This window comes from Exophiala oligosperma (genome assembly GCF_000835515.1).
Source record: "Exophiala oligosperma strain CBS 72588 unplaced genomic scaffold supercont1.6, whole genome shotgun sequence".
NCBI lineage: Eukaryota > Fungi > Ascomycota > Eurotiomycetes > Chaetothyriales > Herpotrichiellaceae > Exophiala > Exophiala oligosperma.
The window spans coordinates 1,645,348-1,669,699 of record NW_015622823.1 but is presented as its reverse complement, the minus strand read 5'-3'; the positions used below and the strand labels follow the sequence as shown (position 1 = coordinate 1,669,699).

Genomic DNA, 24,352 nt, shown 5'->3' with positions numbered 1-24,352 from the left:
GGATCTCATACAATGGCATTGTGTTGAGGAGGATGTCGACTATGCACATCAACCTGAGACCGTCGACCGAGTCTCGGCGAGGACTTTATTATTCGAGTGGCTCCGATTGGCCGAATCCCTTCCTTATGATCCCTCGGCTTACCAATTCCGACCTTGTAGAGACTTCCATTCCATTTCCCTGCGGCTCTTTGTTTCTTCTCTAATCCCAACAGTCATTCATTCTCTTGCCACCATCTTGTCCACCATCACCTCCCCAATGCTACAGACAGCATCAATATAAAACTGAATTACAAACTGAGAGTCTCAACAACGATAACCACCTCGCCATGATGTCCGCCAGTCATCTCCTCCCGGCCACGACGTCATCCGCCGCCTTCTTCAGAGCCCTCGCCATCGCCTCAACAGCACGATCATGTACTCATACTCTGCGGACCTTCTCCTCGTGCAACTCACGGCGAGCATCATCGAAAAGGGAGCTATATACTGTTCCCTCGTATCAGCCACACAGTCTTCCTCAAGACTTCCCGATGCCGCCGCGAAACACCAACATCCCCGACACTTCGATAGCTGGACCTGAATCCCAGTTGCTCGACTTCCCTCAGCCCAAAAAGACTCCCGAACAGTCCAAATCTACAGAAGCTGCCAGCATCAGTGTACCTGAGAAAGAGGCGCAAAAGTCGAAGCCTGTCGAAACGCCGAAGACCGAACAGCCCAAGTCGGCGAAGCCTCGGCGGAGCAAACTAAGACCGCGAAAGGCAGCTATGACCATATCACCAGATGCTTTATATCATTTACGAGAGCTGCTTGATCAGCCAAACCCAAAGATGATCCGGGTTGGAGTGAAGAATAGAGGTTGCTCGGGCCTAGCATATCATCTGGAATATGTTGACAAGCCCGCCGCCTTTGACGAAGTGGTGGAGCAAGAAGGCGTCAAGGTTTTGATCGATAGCAAAGCATTGTTCAGCATTATCGGGAGCGAAATGGATTGGAAAGAGGACAAACTCAGCGCCAGATTTGTCTTTACCAACCCCAACATCACAGAACAGTGTGGATGTGGAGAGTCATTCAGCGTTTCATGATACAGTCATAGCCTTGCAGCGTTTAAGCAGGCAGATGATAGATGACGATGGCAGCAATACAGTCGTTGTGGACGTCTATAACCATTCAATGGTGAACTATTCATTTGTTTCCAGATCTTATCGATCCAAGCACGGCGCACTTCCTTCAGTACACGTCTTTCTCGTAATCGATCACTCTAACATCGTCAAATCTTGGACCGTTTTTCTTGATAAATGCTTGGTGGGCAGGATCTTTGGAAACATAGTAATCTCGATCTTCACTTGATGCGAACTCGACTACAAAGCCATGTGTCAGGCCTCCCTGGGGGGAATGATCAGTCAAAGCAGCGACAGCGAGAACAAAAAAGATAACTTGGTATCCGAGGAACTTGACTTACCTGAACACCTTCAGGACTGTTGTCGGCGCCGCCTGATGAAGACACGATATATGGTGTATTTGAGGTTGGATGGATACAAGTGTTTTTCAAGCCCAGCATATCATCACAGAACTGTGATACAGGAGAAGTCAGTGTGGTATTCTATAGCCTCACGGTCCTCTACTTGCTTCAGACAGAGAAACACCTACCTCTTTCTTTTCCGAGTCACTCAAGGAAGACTTGAGTTTGAACAAGACAATATGAATGATGGACATGTTGATGATCTTGTGTGAGTGATTGAGACGAAATGAGAAGAGGTGAGAGTGATTGTCGGGGGCAAGAATCTATATCTAAGGTATCGTTGTAATCACTATACTCCGTACCTAGGAATCTATCTACATGTACTGACACAGGCACGAGTAGAGTAGAGTATGGTTGATCTACTCGTCGTAGGTGAAGATTGTGTAAGCCGGTTCGGTATCAGGCGGTCTGATGACTCGATTTGACATCGAATACGGATATTCGTCCAGTAAATAAACATCTCAGTTCGTTTTCGTTCGTTTAATAAAAAGATGATGATTGCGGGGCATTTTAAGATCTTTCAACCGGGGGATTTTTGATGCCCCTCATGTTCATGTTCATGTTTTATACGGAGTATTCGTGCCTAATATTTTATTTCTCTTAGCGACACCGTTTACGTAGTACCTTTGCTTAGGAACAGCATCATCATATCTATACTTCATCCTTATCTAGCATCTGTATTATATCACGACCTTGTCTTGTTTTTTCCCCCAGTGTACGGCACTTGAGGTTTACACCCTTAAAACTTCCCAGAGCACCAAATCTACATCTTCCACACTTCTGCCTTTCCTCCGTCCGCTTGCCCGAACTCTACAAAAGCTCACTTTGGGATTCAAAGACGCCCAAAAATACTGAACACCCTTTCTTCTTGAATCACCACAAAACAGTATATACGACATCTCAAGGACATCTCCCGCCACCATGGCCACCCATTCCCACGACGGCGGGGCATCGCACTCTCACGCCCACGACGGGGCAGCGGCGACACCCCACGGCCACTCGCACGAGATCCTCGACGGGCCCGGGTCCTACCTTCACCGCGAGATGCCCATCGTCGAGGGGCGCGACTTCTCCGACCGGGCCTTCACCGTCGGCATCGGGGGCCCCGTGGGTTCGGGCAAGACGGCTCTCATGCTCGAGCTCTGCCTGGCCCTGCGCAGCGAGTACAACATCGCCGCCGTGACCAACGACATCTTCACCCGCGAGGACGCCGAGTTCCTCACGAAGCACGGCGCCCTCGCCCCCGAGCGCATCGTCGCCATCGAGACGGGAGGGTGCCCGCACGCCGCCGTGCGGGAGGACATTTCCGCCAACCTCCTCGCCCTGCAAGGGTTGCACGCGAAGTTCGGCACCGACTTGTTGTTGATCGAGTCCGGCGGCGACAACCTCGCGGCCAACTACTCTCGTGAACTGGCCGACTTCATCATCTACGTCATCGACGTCGCGGGGGGGGACAAGGTGCCTCGGAAGGGGGGTCCCGGCATCACGGGCAGTGACCTCCTCGTCATCAACAAGTGCGACCTCGCCGTCGCCGTCGGCGCCGACGTGGACCTGATGGAGCGCGAGGCCAACAAGATCCGCGAGGGCGGGCCCGTCGTGAGGGCCGTCATCAAGAACGGCGTCGGCGTCAAGGAGACGGTCGACATGATCTTGAGTGCGTGGAAGAGCACGACGGGTTACGGTGAGAGTAGGAAACGTTGGGCGGCCAACGGTGGACAGAGGGGCAGCGGTGAGCAGCCCAAAGTGAGTAGGTGAGATGATACGAAAGAAGGACAGAGAAGCAAAATCCTACACCAGTCAACTCAACATTTGAGACGAATAGACCAAAACCCTCGGAAACTATTGCCGTATCAAGGTCCATTGTAAGGTGTGTGTGTATATCATATATATACATATATACGTACATGTACCTGTCTTGGTTCGGTACCCCATGTATATCTGTATATTCATACAGAGGAAGCACGAGCACGGGATCAAGTGGTGGCTCGGTTCAAGGTATGGCAGGGACTGAAAACGTGGTCGGGAAACTTTGACCAGAGAGAGAAACGGAAATTTATGAAACGTGACGCAAAACAACACAAAAGAGAAAGAATTCCATTGGGAGGAACAGGACCAGCGTGGCTTGACATGGCATCTTGAAAGACAGCGGATGATCTTTACGAATTCTTTCGCAAAGAACAAAAAAGGAGACAACAGATCAATCAAAGTGTAGGGAGGTCCATGTAATACCGAAGATACTGAAAGAAGACCTCTCTATATCACTTCTGAAATATCAAGGGATCTTAATTCATCTACGTACCTAAATAGCTGGGTACGTAACACACTCATGCTCCTCGTTTGGCGAATCTGGCCAAAGCAGGCCCCAGTTCAACCTTGTCCTCGATCAATTTGTTCTTCGCCTTCTCGGCGCGCTCCTTCTTCATCTCCTCCAGGCGCATCCTCTTCTCGTCCACGACGTTCTTGCCGCCCTTCTTCCTCAGGTGCCTCCTCAGGGCGCTGTTCCTGCCGCGGCCGCGGTTGCGCTCCTTGAGCCTCGCCAGCGGGTCCTCGGGCGGCGCGTCCAGGTCCTTTTCGCGCCTCCTCTGCTCGGCGCCTCGCCGGTCCAGCGTCCCGATGAAGTCGGGGTCCAGCGCGATGGTCTCGGGTTGGAGTTTGGTGAGGAGGGACTTGACCTCGGTCTCTTGCCGCTGCTTCCGCGTCTCGTAAGGGTTGACCTCGAGGGCGTCGTAGTTGGCCTCGCCGGCGCCCGGGACGACGGCGCTGCTGAAGCCGTCGGCGTGCGAGACGCCGAGGACGTCGTCGAACGGGCAGAAGCGGACGCGCTCGACGCGCCGCCCGTCGTGGCCCCAGTTGAGGTAAGGGGATTGGACCTTGGACGGTTGGTCCGGCGTCGTCGAGGAGGCGGTGAACAGGTCCTTCCAGACCGTCACGCCCGTGCCGCTGCCGATGGCCGCCAGACCTCGGTCGGAGATGTCGATGGTCGTGGCGGGTTGCCTGGTCGTGTACGAGTGCACTTCCTTCAGCGCCCGGAGGTCCCACAGTTTCAGGCGGAGGTCCTGGCCGCCGCAAAGCATGTAGTGGCCGGACCGGTCGACGGCGATGGATCGCACGGGCCCGGCGTTCGACTGCATCTTGACCAGCGGCGTCGTCGAGTTGGGGGACCACAGCGACACAGTGCCATTTTGGTGTCCGACGTGGAGGATGGCGTTGTAGGGGTTCTGGGCCAGTGAGGTGGGTGCACCCTTGCGTGTCGGGTGCTCCGCTACGATCTGCCCGGTCGAGGTATCCGTGTAGCGGAGGAAGCCGCTGTTCTCGATGCCAGCCAGGAGGAAGTGGTAGGGGAGGAATTCGAGGTGTGTGGTCTCGACGTATGTCTTGAGACAGTGGATCTCGACCCCGGCGTGGTCGTAGATGTACGTGTGCTTTTTCTGCGCCACGGCAAAGTATTGATCATTGTGCAACCACTTGGCGTCTCTTATGGTCTCGTTGAGATGTAGTTCGCATCCTGGCTTCCCTGCTCGCCATTCGCACGTGGCCACATGCCCTTTTCGTCCGGCGAGAAGGAGGCTGCGCCCGTTTCGTGTGTAGTCGGCCACGTACGGTCCGAGGTCGAGTTTGAATTCGATGGACTTCTTGGCCTGTTGGATCCCAACGGCGTCGAGTATGTCCTCCTGTCTGACTTTGTACGTTCTCTCGAGCTCTGCCTCGGGCTGCAAGAAACCTTCTTGGTTCTCGTAGAGAATTTCTGCATCTTTTGCGTTCAGCACTGCGCTTCGGTACTTGTTCTCGATCCTTTTGAGATCGGCACGGAGTTTCTTGTCCTTGACCTCGTTCAGACGGACCGGTCGACCTCGTCCATATTTCTTGCGTGCCTCTGCGAGACGTTTCTGGTTCGCCTTGTCCTCCGCAGTCAACGTGCCTGTCGGTGCTCGACTGGTCTTTGTGGGTGGCTGGATATTGTGGATGGTGAGTTGCCCAGCACCGTTTTCTACAAGACTCTCCATGATGCTTCTTGCAGTCCTGTAGAACGGGATTGCAAAGTGGTATGTGAACAAAATGTTTTTCATTCAATACAAAGAGCGAGCCGAATCTTGCGGTCTTTGGTTCCATCTCCGCATCCAAAAATTTCTGTCGGCAAACCTTCTCAATTCGAGAGCGGAGAATCCACGGGCATCGTCTTCCGTACTCGTATTCGTACAGTAACGACGTTTCCTACTATCTCCCTTCAGCCTCGTTACTTACAACAGGTGCAGATTTGGGGGTTCTCTTCTATTGTCTACTCAGATACCTGAATAGGCTACGGGCTTTACTCTTAAGATTGGCTTGCTCATTTGTCTACTTGTACCTGGGAACACGAATGATTATGATTCGGTCCATGTCGAGAGGCCTCAGTCAAGACAGGTTGCCAACGAATTGGACAATCCGGCGCAACGTTGATGGTCGTGGCCCTTGGGAATGTGTCCTCTCAGCAACCAGATGGTACGCTTGTAAGCTGTTTGTGTGGAAAGCATGAGTGCCGCCCCACAAGAACAGACGGAATATACGATAAGTCTCTTCTCCCCATCCTGCGATAATGTCGTCTTTGGCGGCATCGAGTCGCCTTGCCCATTCCAACATTGTCAACTCATAGTCTTTGGTCTCTCGCCTGACGTCCAGGATCTCGAATCCGTGGTACAACAACTCCGCCATGACATCCTGGAGGGTCATGAATGAATGAGTGCCGGTCCACACATAGTCCCTCGAAAATGAACTGACGGCGTACTTTTCTATCGCTGCTGAAGCGTCAAGGTATAGTCGGCCTCCCGGCTTCAGCATACCCCAAGCTGTACGCGCGAAGCGGCGATAGTTGGGGAGGTGTTCAATCACACCGTAAATGACGGCGTGGTCATACGGTTCTTGAGGTCGATGCTCGAGGAAGTCCTGGAGGAAAACTTCACCTGGCAAAGCGTGTTCGTGTATCAAGCCTCGAATATACTGGGCCGAGTCCGGTGCGATGGTGAGTGTGGTGACGTGCACACCCCTCGCACCACAATACTGTGTGACACCACCCCATCCGCCACCGATGTCGAGCAGCCGCATTCCCCTTTTGAGGCCGAGTCCCTCCCACATTGACTCCAACTTATGCTCCGATGCCTCTTCGATCGATTCGTCTGGTCTGTGGAACAGCCCGTGCGAATAGAAGCGATATCGCCTGTCAATGTACGTCAGGTAAAAGTCATCGCCGCGGCTGTAGTGCTTGCTGATCGCTTGGGCGTTCATCGTCGTCGTGGTTCTGATGAAGTCCCAGACGAACTGAATCTTCTGACGCAGTGGAACCTCCTCGCGAAGCCGCGACCGAGCGCCGAACAAGACACCGAGATCACCCTCAACGTCGATATGCCCTTTCACAAAGGCATTGCCGACTCCCAGCTCAGTCATTGGCGTGCGCAGAGAATGCGCCGTCCTGAAGATCACCCGGTACACTGGTTCTCCGTGGCCGACTTGGACGATGGAGCTGTTGGGTAACTGGATTTCCCCGGGGATATCGAGCCCAGCCAGGAGTGGCGCGAGGCCTGTACGTGGCAAGGAACTCACTGCACTGTACGAATTATGCGGTGCCATTGTTGTTGGGGTAGGGAATCTCCAGCCCGTACTCTTATGAGGCATTAGAAGAAAACCGCTCTACTATGCTGTTCAGGAAAGAGGTTCCCCGGTACTAGTATATGGTCAGGAAGTCCAGATGTTCGGCCGAGGTTTGGACACATTATACTCGATATGTGCGGGATCCATAGTAAAGAACTTGGCCATAGTACACTTACTACTGCAAACAGTATATTTAGTTTTCCATGTTGCCTTGTTGTGGTAGTGATCTACCTCAGGCGCCCACTTGTTGACTACAAGATACCTGATATGATACGGAGTTGCGATTCAAGCTGGGTCCAGGCCGATGAAGAAAGACAAAAGACAACGAGACAGCTGTTTACCTGTGTAGGTTTGTCGTGGTTTATTAGCACAAGCCGGTGCTACAAATGGTCTGCTAGACCAGCAGCAACAGAGTCTACTAGTGACCAGATCGGTGCGGAAATGGCAGTGACAAAGGTCCTTCTCAAGAACGGAACTACCTACACGAACGTAATTATACCTTGGCTGCACAGCTCTTGATTTTCTCTATTTGACCAATCTGTGCACGGGACAGAGATGTCGAATATCATTTACCTCGTGGCTTTGAGGTCGAAAGATTCCTATCGTGGTTATCATCTCGGATCTACTCGAGTGGATGCAACCTGCCTCTGCAGCAGCGAATTTCCCCCGCCAAGTGTAATTTTTTTTTGCTCGAAACAATAGAGAACTCGCAGGATCAACAATGAAGAGCAACACCGAAAAAACAGGTTGGGTGATCTTGCAGGACCCTTAGCCCTTGTCAAGCCCCTCACGTCTCGCATCGCCGTCGCCCGACGAGACAGACGGTGTATTTAGTCTCCTGGCGGCGTCCCACCAAGACACTCATCCCACCGAGTCAACCTTGGCGCCGGTGTGTATTGCACCGACGACATGAGGGTGAGTCGTGGCCCCTCCGAGTCGTCGAGCGTGTCGAACAGAGCCCGTACCGAAGAGCGGGATACTCGACGACATGACTGCATCCCCGTCCAGGCGGTTGACGGTTTCTTAACGTTGCCCAAGATTTGGTCTTCTCCTCATCGACTTTGACCCAGGACCATCCTTCACCGCCCGCGAGCAAGCGACCGCAGCATCCATGCCGTGAGAACGTCTTGCATATAATAAAGCTTGAATCAGAGATATGTATGAGCGACCGAGAATCCGAGGGAAGGAGATGCAACCAAAAAGAAATGGAGATATAACCCTCAGCTTGTCTCCCAAGAACAGCTCTTGAGAACGATCAGTGAGTCGCAGGGAAAGCGTGCGTGGGTTAAGCGCCGCCGCAGCGTATGCCTCATGGACCGTTGCGAACCCTTTGTAAGCACATGTACAGTTTCCGCCTCAAGATGGCTCTTTTCTCCTCGCGGATACTACTACGTGCCATTCACGTAGCTTCCTTGAATTGTGTTTCGGTGTGCGCGACTCCACATTGTCCAACCACTTGAGTCCTCCCGCTAGGCTTCCTTCTTGGTCCTACCCACAGGCAACTGCTGGTCCATCAGGGCGAGCGACCACCTTCGAGAATCAATGTTTTTTTACATGCCTAGGCTTTGTGACAACTTAATCAGTTGTTTCGTCACCTCAGGCAAGACCTCCTTCTTATTCCAGGCCATGAGTTGTTCGACCATCGAAAGGAAGGCTTCCAGCTCACTGACGACACAGGCGTGACATGACTTGAGGATGTTCATGTAGTACAATGTGCGATTGTCTTCCATCAAGGCGTAGTGGACCCAGAGTTGTAGCAGCGGTCCGCATGAGGTGATGGAGAAGACGAGTGGTGATTCTCTGCCGCACGGTGGTGGCGGACCACTACTACCTTGCACCGCTTCAATGTACGAGTCGGCGAACCGCTGTAGAGCTTTGATCACGTAGCACGCGGACACGGCAGCTTGATTCTCGGCCTCGAACGGAGTCCTCCCGGTGGAGTGCGCCTTGGTTTCGATGACCAGGGTCGGAAACCAATACCCCATGGGCCCCCTGGACGGATGCGGCCGGAACCCTTCCCTGCCCTCAAGTTCGTCCAGAAAGTTGGTCGCTCGCAAGACGGAAACCCCGTGCTTGGACAGGGCCTCTGCCAGCGTCGACGTCGCGAGGCCCATGGTATAATCTGAGCAAGGCAACTTGACATTACCGGTCTCATCAGTTTGTTGTGCTGTTGCCTCGAATACGGCATCGGAGGGCGAATCTGTATGCTGTCGTTTCCGAGATCGTTGTGAGGTATACTGGAGCTCGTCGTTGGCCTCTTCCACACGCGCGAAGCTGGTTGACAGTGAGTTGCTCAGCGGTTGGGCTTGGGGTTGGAGGATTGGATCCCATCCTAGGATAATCAAGAGGTTAGCACAGCTCCGCAATCATCAAAAAAAGACCTTGATCCTGGACGCTAGACTTGAGAGGGGTCTTGACATACTGCACTGCCCGGAAAAAAGAAACGCTTCTTCTGAGTCCATGGCCTCTAGACCATCGACGATGACTTTGAGGTAATCAACTTCCTGAGTGTTTGTTCGCATATGGATCATCATCTTATGGGTCACACTTTTCGCGATATCGTATAGCTCACTCGCCCTGTTAACCGATACCTGACCATTGAAGATGGCATTCACGCGGAGGTGGATGTTCGCTGGCAGTGCAAGACGTTGGACAAAGATGTTGGCCCTGACCATGGTTGTATAGCGATAAGTTGCGGATGCCACTGTAGATGTGGTCATTATTGTAGATTCTCGTTGTACCTCCGAATCAGTGAATTCGGTTCCTAATCTCTCTGTGTCTCCCTTTACCCTCTGGGTGGAACTACCCAGCTGGCTTTGGAGGTGCTTCAAGTTCTCCTTGGACAGTTTGGGCTTGGGCAAGTTTTGTTGCTGTTGCTTCTTGAGATGATGGTCTGAGTGATGATCTGATAGTCGACTTTTGAGAGGATGCGATATCCCAAGTTTCTCTTCAGACTTTGTAGCTGGTGGGAGTCCAGGCGGTGATTGTTTCCGAGATCGTTGTTGCTGTTGTTTGATTACGGCTTGTTCTTTTGCCCTCTGTGTTCTGGTTACTGGATCAGTGGGAGGAGACGGTGAAATATTTTTCGAGAAACTCGTTGGGTTACTGTCTTCAACTTGTCAGTATAGCCAGTCTGTGCACAAAATGCGAATTACAAAAGGCACACCTTGAGAGCGTCCCTGAAGTCCCTTTTGTACATCATTGGAAGACATTTCGCGAGTCGGCTAGATTTTAATGAGAACGCTCGTCGTGACAACGGTGCTGAGATTATTGTCGGAGGGGTGAGAATGTTTGCGTCGTCAAGTACCAGCAAAGCTGCGATGGCAATTTATGGCTGACACCGTCTTTGATGGATGTCTCGACCTTGAAACAGGTGCACATTTGGGTCCTTTGAGAGCTGGTCACGAGTATTTGAATCTTGGGATGGGTCACCCTTGAATGCCCTTGTTCATTTGAGACCTATGGCATTCCATTGCCCCTGGGTGCTACGATCGATGACACGCCTATGTCATCCCACGATACTGAAGGTGAAAATCGACAGTGCCATGTTTCTGGACCTTTGTTATGTTGCGCCTGGTAATTAGCCAACATTCCACATGTTTCCAAGGCGACATTATAGTGAAAGCAAAGAATGATACTGAAATTGTTTCAAATGTCTCAAATTGCCATTTCCAATCATCTTGACGTCTGTGCTAAATGTGTGGCTCGCAATTGTATGAGAGCTTGAAGCAAAGCAAGACAGGTTTTATACTAAAGGGGTTGGATACGAATACGAACACGGGTACGGGTACGAGTACGATTATACCGAGACAACACTAGCCTTATTGTGACTTTGATTCTCCCCCAGGATGATACAAGGCTTATACTTATCACTGGAACACTCCCCAGTTGTCATTCGCGATAGAGATATCTTTGCGAAAGGTATACGACTGAGTAAGTAATGGCCTAATCGTTATCACTGTGCTTGTTAGTGTCTTGGTGCTCGTCATTCTCAAATATCCCTAAGAATATCTCCTACTTACTTGTATCTTGACGGTCACCATTTGATCCATATTGATACCAAAAAATGACAACTGGGCATTCATGGGCAAGTGTAAGATTTGAGATTTTCTTTGCTTGTTTGTTTCTCTAGACCTTCTTCACAAATGCAAGCATACAAGTCAGTGCCACCGCACACCCGTTAGATATGTCCCGTATGTTACTATCCTCTGACATTGGGCGCAAAAGCCTTTGGAAGCAGATCTGACTGTGGACCCCACTTGAGTGATACATATCCTAGATTCCCCCTAGAGAAGCAGTCTCGCCCTCCCGTCCAACGATACCAGGTCCAGCGCAGGCAGCGCGAGCATGCCTCTTTTGAAGCATTACAACCGCAGTAGTACAGCCAAGGCTGAAGGTCTCTACGACGTACCAATCATGTTGCGGGTTTGTCGACATGGCTCCTCACCCCGATGTACATCTTGATTTGTGCCTTCTTTCCCGCCAAGCTAGTGCCTTCTCCAGTTTGTAGGTTGAGCTGCTCCATCAAACTATCAGTTTGCTGCTCGTTCATGCGGAAAATGTCGTTGATTGTAGTAGGAAAGTTGGGTATCGGAGCACAGGTCAAAGGATTGACGAGAGGAAGGACCTGATCTGAACGCGCACAATAATGGATGTTCTGATTGCGTGCAACGGCGTTTTTATCACTGATGATTTTAGTTATCACTGGCTGGCAATATTCAGCAGGACAAGGATGATAGGTACCTTGCTGTGATTCTGGTGGACAGGTTACCCAATTCTTGATGAACAAGTGCGAAGTTTTCATCAACGCGTGCGAAGTTTTCGTCTATGCGTGCGAATTTTTCGTCTATGCGTGCGAATTTTTCGTCTATGCGTGCGAACTTTTCGTCCATGCGTGCGAAGTTCTCTGTCATTTCTCGCTGCATGTCCTCAAGAAGAGCCAAGAACTTGTCGCCATGCTTGATGAGTGGCAAGTTTGGCAGCTTGTCGATCTCTGTGCCAGCATTGTGGAAGGCCGTACTGAGTAGTCTGAAGTCTGGGGGACCGTCCATCTTGCAGTGATTTTCGTCTTGCTGCAATGCACAAGTTGTCGGTTTAGCAAACTTGGTGTGTTCTCTTCAGTGGAACGAACGGTCTTTTGTACAGCTACGCGTTGGGATATCAACCAGGTAGTACAAACGCGGGCCTGAGGGGCTGGATTCAGGCACAGAATGCCGTAACATGTTTGTTTACAGCCCAGAAGTATTTCACTATTCACGTACCTTCAACCCCCTGCCGATCACGTGGCCATGTTTTTGTAGACATAGGATCATTGTTAGAGGACGTACAGATCATACTTTGAACGGGCTCACTCAATCGCTGATGTAAGCGTACTGAGAGGCTACGCGATGATTCCACATCATAGCCCCTAGGGGCTTGAGTAAATCATGAAGACCTTGTGCAGACAAGTACATACTCTGAACGTTGAGACCACCTTCCAAAGTGGCCAAGGGCGAAGTGCCATTTCAAGAGTCCTCTTTTGCAATGTCGATTCCAAAAGGGTCGTTTTCTGGATCCATGTGACGGACATATTCCATCCATACTGATATCTCCTTTGCTGTTTGCTCCCCATAGATTTTCCTCACAAAGGCAAACATCAAGTCCGAGCCACTGCACACCCCCGAAGACGTCCATATGTTGCCGTCTTCTGTCCACCTGGCCTGCGGAAGCCAGTGGACCTGTGGACGCCATTTGGTGATGATGTCCCACGCTCCTTTGAACAGTGTCGCCTTTTTATCATCAAGCAGGCCGCTCTGCGAGACGATACCCGATCCAGTGCAGACGGTGAGCAAATACTTCAGGCTCGGATAACGTTCGAGGACGAATTTGACTATCGGATCGACGACGGCCGGGTTGGGCTGGCCCGTTCTCGCCGGATCGAAGGACCCCATGCCTCCAGGGACAATGAGGACGTCGAGTTCAGGGGCTGATTTGAAATCATGGGTAGGCTGCAAGGTCTGCCAAGTCGTAAATGGCCCCATCCCCATGTTCGCGGGCCACTCTTTGGGCAAGGTACTCTTCGGAGACATGTTTTCCGCGATGAGCGAGAGACTGATGCCGGGAGAGCGGTTGGACAAATTGTTGAGGATATCAAGTGGCCCACAGACATCAACAAGTTCGAAACCGTCAAAGAGGACCACACCGAACCTTGTGGGTGTGGTGTTGTCCATATCGAATGATGTTTGAGTCATCTGTTCCAACCGTGCAGATGCTTCAGATGTAGTGAGAAGAACAAGCTCAGGGACTTTGGTAGAGAAAAAGTATGGTGCTGTACCTTGATGAAGCATTCTGGAGTTGCAACTACTCAACAGTTTTTATATAAAGAAGCCATCGCGGGACCACGGAGAGAGACCCATGATCATGATTGTTCTGGATGTCATCGAGAAACTTGATCTCTGCATACCATCAATCGACGGAGATGTATAATAATATCAAGGGTAGACACTTACCTCAGCTTCATTTTACACCCGTGAAAACATATTACAACCCATTGACAGGTATCCACCTACATCAACGGCATCAAAAAGGGGTTATTGCTGGTCATTACAAATGTTACCGGCACCTTTCAACTTCCGCGTTCTGAAAGCGCAAACAACACGATGATGTTGATTGGCTCGGCCGAACGCATTGGCAGTTCATCTGCCCTGGACGCAATGCTTCTTAGAGCTGTACGTGTGGAACTTTAGACTGCCACAAATTCATCTTACACGGGTCGCACGCCATGGACGGAGGTTTCGGAAGAACAAGAAAGGCGGAGCGAGCCTGTAGACCTTGCCGCGATCTCAAGGTCAGGTGTCGACCATGTTCGGAGCGGGATGATATATGCCAGAAGTGCAAAAGGTCTGGCGCACGCTGCGTCTTCGAGGAGGTGAAGCGGCGGAGGAAACGAGAATCTGGACCTGATGTCCCCGGCAGTGCGCCAGCCCTTCGCACGAAAGGACGGGGGTTGACCACACAGCTTGACCTCGGTGTTTGTGATGAGAAACAGGGGGGAAAAGCAGATCCGCACTCCTTCTTGCCCTCCCTCGGCCATGATGAGGACTTTTTGGCTAGGGGCATGGACGATTTGTTGGCTACCACTCCCGATTACTCACGCTTCTTCAAGAACGTACACAGCCTTGATCAAGCAGACGTCGTCGGTGCTGCTTCTGAGCCATCCACCACAGTCTCCAACTCTTGCAACGACAACATATCCAACGCTGAAAGGAAAACAATACCTGGTCTGGAACGCTTCTGTTGGAGTGGTGAGCTTGCTCACGATGCCGCTGCTACAGCCCTGTGTACGTACCGGGAAAAGATGACGCGACATTTCCCTTTCGTCCCCATTCCCGGAAATGTGACCGTTCAAGAACTCGCGATAACGTACCCAGCCACTTTACACGCCATCATCGTGGTCACTTCATCTGGTGAGGACGACAAGCAGCTGCAAAAAAGACTTGAGAAGAGCTTCCGGGACCAGATCCTCCGATCGGTGATGATAGACGGCGAGAGGAACACCGATCTACTCCAGGCGTTGATCATCTACCTGGCGTGGTATCACTTCTTTTACATCCCCATGAAGCAGCAATTCTACCAAACTCTTCAAATCGCGATCAGCATCTGTATCGACATGAAATTCGACAGACCTCCAGAAGAAGATGCGGTATCACCGAGGGGCAATGAAAGAGACACTGGCCTCATGAACCAGCCCACTCGTGATGATCATGCTGTAGGGGGATGTCAGTATCACAGCAGGTCCGCAATACGTGCATATGTAGGTTGCTTTTGTCTCTCCACAATCACGTCTTGGATCTGGTGCAAACCGAGTACCTTACAGTGTACCAGCTACTTGATCCAGTGTGCACGGTCTCTCTCGGATAGAGAGCCAGAATACGCAACAGACACCATGATCCTACCCCTTGTTGAAGCCATGGTTCTTGGAAACGAACGTCATCATGCGTACCTTGCTCTCACTTTCGACCATTCAAGTCAATCTAGTTTGGGTCATGTAGAAGCCAGCCTGGCCACACTCCAAGACAAGATCGCCACGCACCGGCCACTGGTGGTCGGAACTTCAGAATATGTTTCAATCGACCTGGTCAGCTCCTGGGCCGTGTCGTTCGGTCACGAAATGAAGTTGCTGAACCCCTGCAATCCTCCTCCTCCAGCCTCGGTCAACGGTGAGGAGCAAAGGATCACTCTGACCCCGAGCCGAAACAGATGTCTGATGATCTGTCTTCAGACGTCGTCCAAAGTCTTTGAGACATTCCTCTCACTGTCTCTCGAGGAATATTCTGGTCTGTCAGTCTTGCAGTGGTGGGCTTTGATCTGCAACACTGCGTATCTCTACCGCTTGTGCTTGGGTATCCCCGAACTCCCCGAGTGGGACGTCAGAGCCGCCCGCGACGCCACCAAACTGGAGATATATCTAGACCTTTTGTGCTACCGATTGGAGCGTGCCACCGGGTCGACACTCGAGGGGCCCATCGGGCGTGACCTCCATGCCCTCCTGTGTCCCATCTTCACCAACGTCAAGCGCAGCTATGAAAGACTGAACAAACTTCCCAGGTCGTCGGGCGCGAATAATAGTAGACGAGACGTTCATGTACATCTTTTTTATCAAGAAGGGCAGGAGAAGAAAGAGAAACCGCCTCATCAGAAAAATTCAGCGACTCACCGAAGCCGTTGTCCGGCGTTTCGGTACATTTCTCAAGCTGAAGAATTGAGTTTCGATCCAGCACATGATGACAACGACGTGAACATACTGGCAGATGGAGAGACCGACTTGGACATGTTTTTGAACTCGTCTCTGTTCGAAGGGATCAACAACACATGGGACGAAGACATGTCGGCATTCCATCTGTGAGACAATTCTATGTGGGCCACTGCGCACAAGATCGTTGGACATGATCTTCGCGGGGGATTCTCGTGTAAACGCAGTCATAGACGCCGCCGAGATGGAACTTTCCGGGAAGCTGCCCAAGTTCACAATGGAGCTGAACCGCATCGTGCTTTAGTCGGGACCATAGATCCGTCTGTGGACCAGGTAGATCACTCTCGTTTCCCCCAGCCGCCGAAGGAGAACTGCGTCTTGAGGAAATCGCAGACGAGTACGACATCCTTTGCAGGTCGGCAAATTGTCAGGCCGTTGGACCTTGTTGTTGTTATTGTTGTTCTGTGTTGTTTTTTCTCATTGTGTGTAGTTTTCAAAGAACAGAAAATGATGCCCATCACTCGTGTTTTTGTCTTTACCGTTGATGTGACACTATCGTAGACAAAGATCAATTGTTTGCTTTGTCTCTTCAAACGCAGCATTATCCGGCAGCAAGGTAAAATACACAATTCACCACCTGCACTGTCACTTCATTTTCCATGTTTATCTTTTATTGTCACTTATTGTCCTGCACTGCCCTGCCGAATCCAAGCGGCTCGACAACTTCACAAAGGGCAGCATCTCGAGTTTTCCAGCCATATAAATATATACCATCTGTCCTCTGGTCCGTCACCACAATGTTTCACTCTTATTCTTCTCCCGAAAAAAGGACCAACACACTCTAGTCCGGTCGCTCGGGTGAGATCACATCGACATGGCTGCCCCTGCCCCTGCTCCTCCTCAACGCAACAACGTCATCATTCCGATGACAATGACGGGTGACGTGGCGGCCGACTTGGAGGAAATCATGGTCCGGTTCGCCGTCATGGACAGCATATGTGAGCATTTACGGTACGACCCTTCCTTCATGGACCCGGGTCACTCCGGCGACACATTTGACAATGTCGATGCCTTGCTTGACGCACTGGAGGTAGACTTTCGCAACTTTCGTGTCCACTACCGTCGAACCATGCCGGATGAACTGCGACCGTTGGTGGCCCTTCTCCGTCCGAAGCCGGCAAGTCTCCGGACGCAAATCGCAGAAAGAAGAGAAGATATCCATGAAGCTTCGAGCCTCGCCTGGGAGCAGTTTTGGTATGACATGGTGAATGCGGATAGTGATGAAGAAGATGAAGAATGAGTAATTGGAAAAAAGTATGAGATGAGCAATCTCCATACAATTTTAACACTGATACCCCCCTTTCTTTCTCCACGCGCGTGTCAAGTGTTAAGAGTGACTTGAGTTGGACATTGTTTGTTGTTAGTATTTACTGTTCTCATCAGGCGAGGCTGAGATCCCCCTAAAGTTCAAACTCCAATCTAGGCAGGCAAAAAAACTTACCTTACCCGCAGCCCCGGAACCGAACAAAGGACATTTTTCTTCGGCTCCTTTTACGCAATGACGCTGATCGTTCATACCCTGTAGTTGCTCGGACGTCAAGATGTCCCAAGGCTATGATGTACTGGGGTGCTTCTTCTCGGTTGAGAGGCCCTCGCTTCTTCCCCACAGTTTGTTAGCCTTGTAAAATGTTTACCTCGGGACCCCCTCACCCCATTTCGACCGTAAGCAGTAAATCCGAACGGAGTATAAAAACAGAGACTTGACAGTTCAGCACGTCTTGGAAAAAGAAAGGTTGAAACTCAATATTGTCAAAGAGCATCAACGATAATCGATAATACAGATCAAGTCGAAGAGCGCAAAACCAAGACAAAAAGCATGGCACAACTCGAGGGCAAGGTCATTGCAATCACCGGCGCGGCTTCCGGTATAGGAGCTGCGACGGCACGATTGGCGGCGGCGAGAGGGGCTTCTCTGTCTCTTTGCGACGTCAACGAAGACGCCCTGAACAAGATCGTGTCAGAGTTAAAAGGCAAAGGGGTCAACGTGATCGGTCAGCGAGTCGACGTTTCCAACTCGGACAGCGTGGACGCCTGGACGGCGGCCACGGTGAAGCACTTCGGCAAGCTGGACGGTGCGGCCAACATCGCCGGGGTCGAGGCCCTCCCGGGCGGTAAGGTCTTTGCGAAGATCGTCGACATCACCAACGAACACTGGGATTTCATCATGGACATCAACCTGAAGGGATTGTTTTATTGTCTGCGCGCCCAGCTGAGGGTCATGGACCGAGGGGCTTCGGTCTTGAACGTGGCCAGCATGGCGGGGTTGATGGGTCGACCGAACATCGCGGCCTACAGTAGCAGCAAGCATGGTGTGGTCGGTTTGACGAGAACAGCCGCAAAGGAGGTTGGCGAGAGAGGGATCCGTGTCAATGCACTAGCACCGTAAGTTTTTGACATCTACCTTTTTCATGTAACCAGGAAATGGAATTAAGGAAGACTCCTGTACCTTGATTGCTGACAACAACGTCCCCCCAAAAAACAGTGGCCCGATCGAAACTCCAATGTTGGACAGGTTGAGAACCGATGGTGGAACGAGCAATCAACCAGTCACAAACACCTACAAGACCTTGCCTCTGCAGAGGCTTGGTACACCGGATGATATGGCCAAGACGATTTGCTTTACCCTGAGCGACGATTCTTCCTTCACGACCGGTGCGACCTTTTCGGCCGACGGCGGTGTGGCATGTTAAGGTTACGTAGAAGGATACATTAAGATGTGGATGGGTTGAGAATGAGACTTGGTATGTATGTAGTTTTTAAGAATCGAGTTATGAGTTTAATGTTTAAAATCGAATGGTGTGTGATCTTTCACCCACGTCGGTATGAGTGAGCACTCTTTTGGATCATCTATATGTGGGCCATTGTCGGAGGAACGTCAAAGTTGGGTGGCTATACTTGGGTCATCAAGTTGCGTGGTAACAGTCATCGCATCCGTAGAATCTGCATTGTTGGTTTCACCGGCGCACACCCTGACAGACACCTCTCACTTACGGATACGAGTTCTCGAGCCGAGAGAGATTCTTGAGGTGGATACATCGGATCCGATCCGATATGAAATGCTTACCACAATACGGAGTAATCGAGCAAACTAGTCGAAAAGTGGTATAACCGAGGATATTCTCAAAAAAAGGTATTGACTGACACCCATTCTGCTTTTCGATTTGCACACTTCTGGGGCTCTCGAAGCAAGGTCTTTTCAAGTATAAGTGTTTGTGAAGCACACAGCCTCGTAGCCTTGTTAAAATTGAACAGCCACAAATACCCCGCTCCAAGGGGGGAGATTCACTCGGGGACCAAATTCCCTCCTGACGACCTTAAGGTACTTTACTTTACCCAAGTCAATCTACAGAGTCCCACGCCTATTGGGGAATGAATCCCTAGAGTTACGGTACTCAGGTACAAAGGACGGAGTAGCTGCCTGATATCTTGTCATACACGACTTGTCCAATTCACTTTTCTACCCACGAGTACTTAATCCTCACTCTGTACGGAAAACAAAACGTCGCCGAGGCTCCTCTCGAATCTCTCCCAACCACCAAGGATCTTCGGGTCTTCGGATTTTGTTGCCCGTGTGGCTATTTGGTAGAAAGCTTTTTGTTTATCGTCACGTCACTTTTTGTAATTCTCTGTGTGTCTACACTCGACAAAGCTCTCCATAGCTCACATTGGCTTTCCTCATCAACTGTTTCATCTCGAGAACCTACCTTGAGCACCCCTCGATCGGTTTTGTTGAGAGATGGACAAAACCCGGAAAGCCGTCACCATCCTCGGAGGAGGGACACAAGGTACAAGGCTGGCGTTCATGGTTGGTCCTTTTCCCGCGCAACACCACCCAAGAGAGCTACCGCCTTTGTACTTACCCGGAGACGTTACGTGGATAGTGGACGAGAAAAGGACGACCGGTTTACCTCGTCGACCAGAATGAGCAACAACTCCTCCGAGCGAGAAAGGGCATCGACGACCTGAGATCCCAGCTACAAAGTCTCTGGGCCACCTCGACACACTGGGGTGAAGTCATCACCACACCTCCAAAGGAACTTGAACAAGCGGCCTCAAAGTCTTGGTTGGTCCTAGAAGTATGTCATCTGTACTTATGGGTCACAGACACCAAGTTTCCATGCGACCGCTCACTCACGTGTGCCTTTTTAGTGCGTCCCCGAATCTCTCAAGCTCAAACGAAGTGTGGTCCAGGAATTGGATCAGATTTCCAGTCCCGAGACCATCGTCGCTTCCAACTCTAGTAGTTACACCATCGAGGAGATTCTAGAGGGTCAAAAGTTGAAGTACGACGATCGTTTTGCGAGTTTGCATTCTTGTATGTACACCACCTTACGTCCATGGATCAAGTTTTGGTTTCTTGCCATGTTTCCAACTACCTCTCGAGACTAACGCATTCGATAGACTGGCCACCAGAAACATCAGGCAAGTCAAGTCCGACCCACCGCACTGGGCTCTACTTGTATCAGCAACTAACTTGAACAACCTCATGAAGCAATCGAAGTTATGGGTTCAAGTCAAACGAGGCCCGAGATCATCACTCGGTTAATGGAAGAGACGAAAAAACACGGATTCTCGCCGTTTCACGTCCGGAAGACATCCACAGGGTACATTTACAACCGGTGAGTAGGACTGTCGTCAGATGTGCTGAGATCTTCTTCTTCCATCGTGGAGTTGAGATGGTTGAGTGTGTTTGCTAACAGTGGACGTGATGTTGCGGGGATGCAGAATATGGGCAGCGATCAAGAGAGAAGCCCTCTTGACCTTGTCAGAAGGTGTGGCGACCCCTGAAGAAATCGATGCCATCTTCAAAGACGTGTTGAAGACCCCCAAAGGACCATGCGAGCAAATGGATGTCGTGGGACTGGACGTGGTTCGTGACATTGAGCAACACTATGCGGACGTGAGAACTGGGATCCCCGAACAACCTCGAACGTACCTCCAAGGAATGATAGACCAAGGCAGGCTCGGGGTGAAGTCGGGTAGTGGATTTTATCACTATGGTGATAAGAAATGAGAGAGAGAGAGAGAGAGAGAGAGAGAGAGAGAGAGAGAGAGAGAGAGAGAGAGAGAGAGAGAGAGAGAGTTAGCGCGCATGTGAGGATTTATTAGAATTCCTGATCTCGTTCACATTATATGTGTATGTCCGTGGGTATAACTCGATCGTTGTATGCGACTCTCGAAGGGATAAGTGCCTCTTGAGTCGAACACATCATCGGTAAAAAATAGATTGTGGACGCAATTGTTGAGACGGAAAACAGACAGAGAGACCTGGTTGTCTCTCTCTCTCTCTCTCTTTCAGTGTCGCTTGTTTCGCTTACATTCCCACCCCCAAAAAATCCCACCGCCCAAGTTCCCAAACGCTCCCAAATCAAATGAGATAATTCATCTTATGTACAATGGATAGAGTAAGGTAGGTGGATTGTTTGGAAACGCCGTTGCCGAGTGATGGTGATCTCTTCCTGTCTCCCTGACCGGAAAAATTGTCCGATTATATCTTCACGGCCTTGGCCTTTCCTTCCAGAGGTTGATAGATGCCGGCCACGGCATCCTCCCTCAGCACGGTGTAGTCGAGAATGACCGACCCGACGGCGAGAGCCAAGCTGATGGCCGAAAAGGAATACATTGCCTTGTACAACCGACAGACCATGACGCCCATGGAAGTCCCCCAGATCTTGACGCTGCACGAGTGAGAGAGGACCATCTTGTTCAACCTCCAGGACAAGACGCCGAACGCGGCCAGCCACAGACTCAGAATGACGAGGTGGACGACGATGTTGACCCGGGCGGAAATGCGAAAGACGCTGTGCCGGAAGACGGCCAAGATCTGGTCGAGGAGAGCGACGCAAGAGACGACGAGGACCTTTTTTTTTCAATTTTCCCGTTAACCTGTTGAAGCAGATTGAATTGATCAAGTAGTCTTCTCCCTTTGATCATCCGCAGAACGTACGGAGACGGTCAGGTCGGACATGTTTGTACTTACAAAAATCAATTCCGTGGGAGCGGACATGTCGTCCATCCTCAAATAATGGACAAAGTACGCCAGAATACCCATGACGACACCGGCCGATACAAAATTGGCGGCACCCAAGACCGGTGTCACCGGGTAAGGGTACAACGACGCCCTTTGGCGATCTTTGTCGGCGACTTGAGTGATGAGAGGCATGACTTGTTGTCGTCGATGTGTCGTTTTGCGCCTGGGCCCTTGAAGTGCGGTGCAGCGGGTGCAGGTGGTGGTGGTGGTGGTTAACAGGAGAAGGTTGCGCAAAAGAAGAAGACAACGGCCGACTCCCTCTTGCCACAGACAAACAGACAGATGATGGAGAGTTACCAAATGCGCCAGAAGACGGTGAAAAGCAGATTGGACGCGGGAACGTCCCGGTATGTATGGAGGAAATCAATTACTGATAACGAGAGTAACGAAGTACCTGGTTAGGTATCTCGATGTGGTCTCTTGATTGATTACTAGGTGTTTCGCCCCAAAAAGCCAGTAAGCACACTAATAACGACAGACGGTACGAAGTACGGAGGGGACGAAGATATTGCCTACAGGATCTACTTGTAAGGAGCTGAACGATCCTAATTAATTTTCTTACAAGGATCGTGTCGACCTAAACCTTGACCGTGTAATGCACAAGGGTTGAGGGCGTGGAAGAGTGCGAGTGTTTGTACGAGTAGCCGCATGATTGTGGCTTTTTCATCTCTTCGTCCCCGTTGTATTGGGTCAGCACGCCTTAAAAATAGACACCGTCGTTATGTAAGGAAGAAAAGAGACTCCACCTCTCGGCGGTGTTTTGTTTGAGGCTGACAAGATGGCGAATGGATGGATGGTCGATCCTCTATTTTAACTAGCTAGCTGTACAACAGACTTTAGCTCTTACAAGAAAAAACGACGGGGGGTGTACTCCGTATCTCCAGGCGAATAGCATCCGTGCAGGGAGGATTCTAATGGCCAGAATCCATGCAAGGGCGGTGAAACTAATTCCATTTTCTGTACTTGGGCTGATGCTGCCCAAAAAGTACAAGGTTACCTTTTGGTGGCTGCTGACTGACAGTTTTTACTAGAAGTACTGTAGGCTTGCATATTGGGGGGCCTTATCAACTAGAGAACGTGTTTGAGCCTCCATAGTACAGTACATACAGTACCATGGAGATCATATGTGGAACCCCCGAGTCGTTCTCGCCAATCTTGATTTGATCGACACCTGCCTCTCTCTCTCGTGGCACTGACTAAAATACTCGTTTACAGTAACTCGTATGGGAGTTGATCATCATCATCAGCAGCAGTAGCAGCAGCAGCAGCAGCACCGCATTTAGTACTCGTACAGTAGTACGGGGAGTACAGTTGGTGTTAGTCCCAAAATTCTTCCATTCTATCTGCCATCCGGCGTTATGGCGGGCGTTGGCGCTACCTATGCTGGTCATTACTAGGTGGCACACCGACCGCGACACGCTTTCCATCCGTTCTGTCCACGACTTTTCTTTTTTGGGGGAAGGATGAACACATGGTCACTTTTTCTCCGTCCCAGAGAAAGGAATGTCTTGGCCCTTTGTTCCCTTTTTTTCCCTCGTTGATGTGTTGTGCTTACCGTAGATATTCCGTACCGAACGTAGTGCCATGCTGCTACAAATGTAATTCCACGAAAGAGTAAAAGTTGTAGCTTGTAGCTAAGAAGTCTCTCGCCAATTCCTCAACGGGGGCCGACAATCATCTTCCGATATGGAAAAACGGACCCACCCTCCGCCTGTACTCCGGGCGTACTTTGGAGACGGGAGTAATAGTGGTAGTAGTACGGATAGTAGTAGGAAATAATAATCACAAATTCTTGAATTGGGGGGCGATGCATCTATGTGGCGGGTCATTTCGAAAATCCTTCCCATTTCCCACTCCCTCCCGACGACGCGGGATTGATTACTTGCAGTCGTTGGTCATGTCAGCATATCGGTGTGATGGAGTTCCATTCAGATCCAAATTCAGAGAGGCGCGGCTGACCGTTCGCCATACGCCAGACCGTGGAGTTTACCAAGGTGGAAATGAGGCTTCGTGCGTTCCTTGCCGGTGAGGAAATAACTTTGCCGTCCGTAAGCAAACCATCCGTCAAAGAACATGTATATATCCCCCCCCCTTTTGTGGTTCGAGCGACATCTCAAAGGTCAGTCAGTCAATCACTTGCCAAACAACGCAAACCACACAATACAAACAAACCAGAACGACACACTTTCATTCATTGAAGTATATCATACCATACCCAACCCCAACCACACACACTTGCAAGCAACAACACAAACTCATTTGATACATCTTGCCTTGATTCTTTCTTCTTTTTTCTTTTCCACCCACCAAACCCACACACTCTCTCCTTCATTCGCATCTTTTTGACGAAATCGACCACCATGCTTCACCTGGCAGCGTACATCATGATGCC

The 24,352-nt window shown here is 50.7% G+C and overlaps 8 protein-coding genes across 8 annotated transcripts; 4 read left to right on the top strand and 4 right to left on the bottom strand.

Moving 5' to 3' along the window:
• The first annotated feature begins 187 nt into the window (after nucleotides 1-187).
• PV06_07028 (uncharacterized protein) lies at nucleotides 188-1,850 on the top strand. The gene has a single exon (XM_016408209.1). The coding sequence runs from the start codon at nucleotides 327-329 to the stop codon at nucleotides 1,077-1,079; it is 753 nt and encodes a 250-aa protein (XP_016261689.1). The 5' UTR covers nucleotides 188-326; the 3' UTR covers nucleotides 1,080-1,850.
• On the bottom strand, nucleotides 1,225-1,726 carry PV06_07029 (uncharacterized protein; the record flags this gene model as incomplete). Its single annotated transcript, XM_016408210.1, has 3 exons — nucleotides 1,645-1,726; nucleotides 1,457-1,567; nucleotides 1,225-1,380 (listed from the first exon to the last, which is right to left on the bottom strand). Exons 1-3 carry the CDS (start codon nucleotides 1,708-1,710, stop codon nucleotides 1,225-1,227), a joined length of 333 nt encoding a protein of 110 aa, XP_016261690.1. The 5' UTR covers nucleotides 1,711-1,726.
• A 587-nt stretch (nucleotides 1,851-2,437) lies between the features above and the next one.
• Nucleotides 2,438-3,522, top strand: PV06_07027 (urease accessory protein UreG; the record flags this gene model as incomplete). Its single annotated transcript, XM_016408208.1, has 1 exon — nucleotides 2,438-3,522. The coding sequence occupies one exon, from the start codon at nucleotides 2,438-2,440 to the stop codon at nucleotides 3,269-3,271; it is 834 nt and encodes a 277-aa protein (XP_016261688.1). The 3' UTR covers nucleotides 3,272-3,522.
• Nucleotides 3,523-3,745: 223 nt separating this feature from the next.
• PV06_07026 (uncharacterized protein) lies at nucleotides 3,746-5,574 on the bottom strand. Its single transcript, XM_016408207.1, has one exon. The coding sequence runs from the start codon at nucleotides 5,518-5,520 to the stop codon at nucleotides 3,841-3,843; it is 1,680 nt and encodes a 559-aa protein (XP_016261687.1). The 5' UTR covers nucleotides 5,521-5,574; the 3' UTR covers nucleotides 3,746-3,840.
• A 334-nt stretch (nucleotides 5,575-5,908) lies between these two features.
• PV06_07025 (uncharacterized protein) lies at nucleotides 5,909-7,117 on the bottom strand (the record flags this gene model as incomplete). Its single annotated transcript, XM_016408206.1, has 1 exon — nucleotides 5,909-7,117. One exon carries the CDS (start codon nucleotides 7,115-7,117, stop codon nucleotides 5,909-5,911), a length of 1,209 nt encoding a protein of 402 aa, XP_016261686.1.
• A 1,571-nt stretch (nucleotides 7,118-8,688) lies between these two features.
• Nucleotides 8,689-10,350, bottom strand: PV06_07024 (uncharacterized protein; the record flags this gene model as incomplete). The annotated part of the gene is made up of 3 exons (XM_016408205.1): nucleotides 8,689-9,470; nucleotides 9,561-10,247; nucleotides 10,305-10,350. 3 exons carry the CDS (start codon nucleotides 10,348-10,350, stop codon nucleotides 8,689-8,691), a joined length of 1,515 nt encoding a protein of 504 aa, XP_016261685.1.
• Nucleotides 10,351-16,743: 6,393 nt separating this feature from the next.
• PV06_07023 (uncharacterized protein) lies at nucleotides 16,744-17,169 on the top strand (the record flags this gene model as incomplete). Its single annotated transcript, XM_016408204.1, has 1 exon — nucleotides 16,744-17,169. One exon carries the CDS (start codon nucleotides 16,744-16,746, stop codon nucleotides 17,167-17,169), a length of 426 nt encoding a protein of 141 aa, XP_016261684.1.
• Nucleotides 17,170-19,430: 2,261 nt separating this feature from the next.
• PV06_07022 (uncharacterized protein) lies at nucleotides 19,431-20,943 on the top strand (the record flags this gene model as incomplete). Its single annotated transcript, XM_016408203.1, has 6 exons — nucleotides 19,431-19,734; nucleotides 19,811-20,005; nucleotides 20,079-20,244; nucleotides 20,331-20,351; nucleotides 20,422-20,548; nucleotides 20,655-20,943. Exons 1-6 carry the CDS (start codon nucleotides 19,666-19,668, stop codon nucleotides 20,941-20,943), a joined length of 867 nt encoding a protein of 288 aa, XP_016261683.1. The 5' UTR covers nucleotides 19,431-19,665.
• Between the last annotated feature and the right edge of the window lie 3,409 nt (nucleotides 20,944-24,352).